Raw genomic sequence first — 5,718 nt, forward strand, 5'->3', positions numbered from 1 at the left:
TAGGAGAGGAGTCCCTAATTTCTCCTTAGCTGAGGTCACCCTTAAAAAGAGTCTCCGGGGGATAGCTAGGTTTGTTGGTACAAAATATTAAAATCTAGGACTTTTATTTAATCTGCAAGCTACAATAGGAACAATAAATAAATTATTGGCTACTTCTTCATCTTGAATCCCAGACCTACCTCCCTGGTCACTTTAATGTCCAGGATATCTTCTCCAACCCTCAGTACAATTGAAAGAAATTACCTGGGGAATTGTCAACATATTGAGAGATTCTGAGATTCACAGCAATTCTTAAGAGATGGAAAGTTTCATGGTAGCCAAGAACATACACAGAAAGGCTCCCCAGAATCATAATGGCTCCTAGAAACTTTCTTGGATCTGCCCATCTTGTCTGAATATTTCCTCCATCTTTCATGTCCCTCAAGAGGATAGAATGACTCTGATTTCATCTAGTTTGAGTCACCCAGAGCTATGCTGTTCACTTGCCTGAGGGAAAAGGAACAGGCTATTCTGATCTGACCATTCCTTCAAAGCCTGCCAGAGAAGAACTGTCCCCTCTCTGCACACTACTAGTATAAGTCCTGTGGTATCAGGGAAACTCCAGGGGCCTGGCCACTGGTGCTGCAGTAGAACCATAACTGTGGTTTATCTGGTTTACCCTCCTCCTCATATGTAAGGTCCGCCTAAGCTGAGATGTCTTTCCTCAAATCCTGGTACTCATCACTAACCCAGTTAACATATTCAAAATGGTTATTACATAAAAACATCTCAGTTACCAATGAAACTCAGGATGTGTTGCTGTATCCCCTGTGAAGCGTAGATTTATTTCTTTTACAATTAATAACTGATTGGAAGGTGAATTTCCATTCAAAAACATCATTTTTTTTATTTGCAGGATAACATTGGAGATGCAAACTAAAAGTTCTCAGCTATAATCTAAACATCTTCTAATCGCACACACAGAGACATAACTAAGTACCTCATCACTCTCAGAGATGAGGTATAAGCCAGGGCTTACTCTTCTGGACTAACTGAATCTCCAGAACTCTGTGTTAGACGGAGGGGATCGTGAATAAAGGGCTTTACAAACTTCCATAGGGTTCAAAACAATAGGGCAAAAGAGATTCCTGAATACTTTCTGGGCACAGGTCTGGAATTCATGACATAAGAAGAATTTGGTGGTGGGGGGTCCCTTAAGGCAAAAAGTAAAAGGATTAGAGTCACAAAGAAAAGGAGCAGAGTGAGGCTCAGTAAGAAAATCAGGTATTAGGGCCACAAGGCTAGGGAGTATTCATACATTTGAGGAGATGTTAGGGGTAAGTCGATAAAGGAGTTTAAATATAAGCAAGGAATACAGGTGGATCAGTACAAATCATTGGCTGGGAGGAGGAAATTTCTGCTGTAGGGAAGTGGTATAATAATATTATAGAGGTGCAGTCAGGTAAGGAGACGCTTCCGACAGGGCAGAGGGAAAGAACATTTCCCCCTTTCTCATGGGTGCCATTAGGCAAATAATTATGGGGTCCCTGGAAGGAAAGGAGGGGAGATCTCAAAAGGCAAGAGAAAGGAATGTAAAGATGCAAGGGAAGATGCTAAATTTCAGGGAAATGAGAGGAAGGAAAGGAAGACTTCTGCCCGTGAATATGCTCAACACAAAAATCGATGCTGTCATGTGTGCGCGTGTGTGTGTGTGTGTGTGTGAATACGCATGTGCATATGTGTGCACAAGTGTGTATGTAGTACATTAATACTTCATGGTGTTATTTTAAAACTTCATCAGGGTAGTCAGTGCCAGGTCAGGAGTTAGTATATAACTCTCTTCCTCTGTGCATGGAAATGCCAGTTTGATCTTTTGGCATGTGATAATAACCTCCAAAATATGGATGCAAAAATCTTTTTATACATTACTCTTGCTGTCCCCAACCACTTCAGCCAACATCTTGCTTAGACCACCATCCCACTTGGCTGTAGACCTGCATTGTGCCCTGTTGCAACCTGCATCCTTCCAGTTGCTGCTCTTCTTCTCATATAGAGAAGATGCTCCTAGCAATACACGCTTTGCCCTAAGCATGGGCACAAGCTCTTCTGTCAGTTCTCTACAATGACAATGAAGACTAAGCTGCAACATTCATTACAATGTACTGAATGCATAGCAATAACTGAAGGAAATTAACAGAAAACTTAAAATGAGATACTAGATATGGCTGCTCTTAGAATCCACAGGTTCAATACCCTGGCCTGCCATCAAGTGAGAAGGATCAGCTTACCTCTCTCCAGATGAAGTAGTCTTAAATCTCTCTCTCCCAACTAAAGTCTAAGTTGCAGCCACCAGGAAGCCCCAAGAAAGGAAAACAGTTCCCTCCTCAGCTTTCTTCTTCTACCCTAGGGTCTGCTTCTTTCCAGGATGATTGACAGTGAGAAACTTTACTCTCCTCATGGGAACCCTCTGTATGCCTCTGAGCCTAACCTTTCTGTGCCCTCTCTTCTCCATTCCTAGAGGTATGTATTTTTTAAGTCTGTGTTCAGCCTTCTTTTTGCCTTTCTGCATTCCAATGATTTATACTTATGTATTCTCTCAGCTTTAATGAATGTCTTGTTGTAGATGACTCTCAATTCTACCCATCCAGCCCAGCTTTATCCTTGCATTCTCTTACAGTACAGTATAGTGAAAAGACCACAGAACCTGGCATCAAAAATCCTGAGTGGTAGAATTGGAATAAATCAGATTCAGGATTGACCTGGCCATTACCTCTCCCTACCAAGTTGCAAGGAAGAGAAATTACAGAGTCACTGATTTCCCTAGGAGCAGGTTATGCCTTCCAAGAACTTCCACAGAGTCCCCACCCCTAACCCTTCACAGGAAAGCCCAACCTTGCAGGTGTATAAATAGGCACTCTTGAAGCTTCGTGCTGTAGCCTGGCCCTCCCTCTTTCCAAAATGGACAAGTCCCTCTTGCTGGAACTCCCTATCCTGCTCTGCTGCTTTAGGGGTGAGTCCCTAGGGTTGACAGCTGGTAAGAGTCCTGAATTTAGGAACAGGCGAGAGCACCCATGACAGAGGCCTTCTCATGGGAGTCCTATGGTAACTGAAGCATCATGAGCTTCTGCTCTAATGTTATGCCTTCTACCAGGGATATGTCATGTCCCCAGGACCTTAACTAAAGCTCTTCTCCCTTCCTTTATGGGGGGAAATAGATAGATTAGAGAGGAATTGAGTGGATTTTCATAGAAGCTTTGAGATGGGGTTTGGAAAATGAGGTCTGCAGACAGTGTATCTCTTTTTTTTTTTCAACAGCATTATCTGGATCACTTTCATTGAGAAATGATGCAGGTGAGTAGAAATAGATAAGTGGTATGAGAAGGGGAAGGTCTGAGGAGGAAAAGATGGGTGGGGTGAGGTGAGCACCAGGGGCTAAAAAAAACCAAAATACAAATAGACCTTGAGTTCCAACACTCAACAACCTCTTCCAGCAGGACAGAGCTGGGATGGGAGCTGATTTTAGGTTTGAATAAAATAACAGTAGCATCAACTGACAAGGTCAGGAGTGAGTGTCAGTGAAGGGCAAGGAAAAGGAAAAGGAGGAAGTGGAATGCTGGCTTTTCAGGTGTTGCTTGGCCAAATCTAAAGCGTGGCAACTTCAGGAATTTCAGGTTGTCCCCACTGTCAGATTCCAGGCACCCACAGGTAACAGTGCCACAGAGTCAATTAAAAAGAAGGAAATGAAGCAAAAAAGCAGGTGCACTTATCTTTCTCCTCCTGGTCTGTGCTGCATCCTATAGGAATGGGTAGATGAATCTGAGAAGCCCTGAAGAGGTGAAGAGATTTAGAAGGAGAGAAGAGGTGCAGAGATGCCCAGTAGGTGACTAGGCATTAGGGGGACAGAGTGGGCCTGGAATGGCTCCAGTTTAAGAGAGCAGGATGGACCCTGAAGGGCAGACTATAAGAACCCAATACAAGAGTAAATCTCAGGCACATTTCAGATGTGTTTTCTTTCTCTTGCCAGTACAGTCAATGAAATAGTTGCTGTGAAAAACAATTTTCCTGGTAAGTATGAAGAGAACCTGTCTGATCACCTCAGTCTTGATAATGTTTCACTTTTCCTTATTCCTCCACCTTTCTTTCCCCTCCCATTTTTCAGGCTAAAATTCCTGAGACCATAAACCTCAATCACTCTCTTGGCTTAGTGTATTTCCACAGAGGAAGATGTTCACGCCTGACGGGCTCTGGCAAAGCCCTCTGGCTCTACGCAGACTTCTAACCCAAAAGGGGAGAGGGGTTCTTTCCTGGTAGTGCCATCTTTTCTCACTTCTCTTTCCCCTCTCTCTGGCCAAGTGATAGAAATTGTTCAGTGTAGGATGTGCCACCTCCAGTTCCCAGGAGAAAAGTGCTCCAGAGGAAGAGGAATATGCACAGCAACAACAGAAGAGGCCTGCATGGTTGGAAGGATGTTCAAAAGTAAGTTGTGGGTTGGGGAAAAGAAGAATGGGCAGAGGAAGTATACAGGGACATATCGGCCACAGGGGAAAGGAGAGACCTTACTTTACTTTTACTATAGGCAGTCTCATACCTGGGATGGCTGATTCCTTCATCCCCATCATATACCGTAATGAAAATTAGATGGAAGTGGTCACTAAGGAGGGTGGGGGCCTACAGCTAAGGGATTAGTATTTTGAGAAGCCTGAAGAAAACAGAGGAGAATAAATCAAGGTAAGAGAATAGGTGTAATCTATGCCCAATGGGTAACAGTGAGTTGTTGAGTTGTGGAGGGGGCTTTTGGTTCTTGTGCCTGTCTGGGCTTCCTTACGGATGGTTCTAAACTGTGGAAATAGAAGGGCCAGTGTCATCAGTAGACTCTGACTGAATTGCCCTGGATGGTTAAGATGAGACATCATGATTTCTCTTTTTCCACCCTTTGTGCTAAATTATCTCTTGGCATTTATAACCCTCACTTGAACCAGTGTTAAGACTCTCAAGAGAAACACCCAGCTTTGGCAATCCCTGAATTACTGCTCTCCTTACTGCCCTACCCCAAATAATCATTTTAGACTGCTCCATCACTGCATTTCTTTTGGGAAGCCCCCCAGCTTGCAACATCTTCCAGTTCTTTACATTTGAATAACGGAGCTTTGAACTACACAAGGTTATTTCTATATGTTGGTGTGGTCTGGAGAAAAGTTTTTTTGCAGAAGTTTCATGGCCAGGCTTCCTGATCTGTTTTTTCTCCCCTCCACAGGGGATGGTAATCCCTGGTTAACCTTCATGGGCTGCCTAAAGAACTGTGCTGATGTGAAAGGCATAAGGTGGAGTGTCTATTTGGTGAACTTCAGGTGCTGCAGGAGCCACGACCTGTGCAATGAAGACCTTTAGAAGTTAATGGTTCTTCTGTGACTCCAATTTGTGGGTGAGGTTGTTGCCTCAGCCTCTTCACAATGACTTTCTAAAAAAAAATCACACACACACACACACATACACACACACATATACACACACATATACACACACACACATACACACACACACACATACACACACACATACACACACACACATATACACACACACATACACACACACATATACACACACACATACACACACATATACACACACACATACACACACATACACACACACACACATACACACACATATACACACACACATACACACACATATACACACACACATACACACACATACACACACACATATACACAC

The 5,718-nt window shown here is 43.4% G+C and overlaps 1 protein-coding gene across 1 annotated transcript; it reads left to right on the top strand.

The window, feature by feature from the left end:
- The first annotated feature begins 2,937 nt into the window (after positions 1-2,937).
- Positions 2,938-5,389, top strand: PATE1 (prostate and testis expressed 1). The gene is made up of 5 exons (XM_004052386.3): positions 2,938-2,989; positions 3,295-3,330; positions 4,009-4,044; positions 4,333-4,455; positions 5,234-5,389. The coding sequence occupies exons 1-5, from the start codon at positions 2,938-2,940 to the stop codon at positions 5,365-5,367; spliced, it is 381 nt and encodes a 126-aa protein (XP_004052434.3). The 3' UTR covers positions 5,368-5,389.
- The last annotated feature ends 329 nt before the right edge of the window (positions 5,390-5,718 follow it).

Source organism: Gorilla gorilla, chromosome 9 (assembly GCF_029281585.2).
Source record: "Gorilla gorilla gorilla isolate KB3781 chromosome 9, NHGRI_mGorGor1-v2.1_pri, whole genome shotgun sequence".
Classification (NCBI taxonomy): Eukaryota; Metazoa; Chordata; class Mammalia; order Primates; family Hominidae; genus Gorilla; species Gorilla gorilla.

Bases quoted from the DNA above. Each gene is read 5' to 3' on its own strand.
- PATE1 (XM_004052386.3), top strand. From the start codon at position 2,938: ATGGACAAGTCCCTCTTGCTGGAACTCCCTATCCTGCTCTGCTGCTTT. The intron at 2,990-3,294 runs GTGAGTCCCTAG...TTTTTTCAACAG, and splicing joins CCTGCTCTGCTGCTTTAGGG to CATTATCTGGATCACTTTCA. The intron at 4,456-5,233 runs GTAAGTTGTGGG...TCCCCTCCACAG, and splicing joins GGTTGGAAGGATGTTCAAAA to GGGATGGTAATCCCTGGTTA.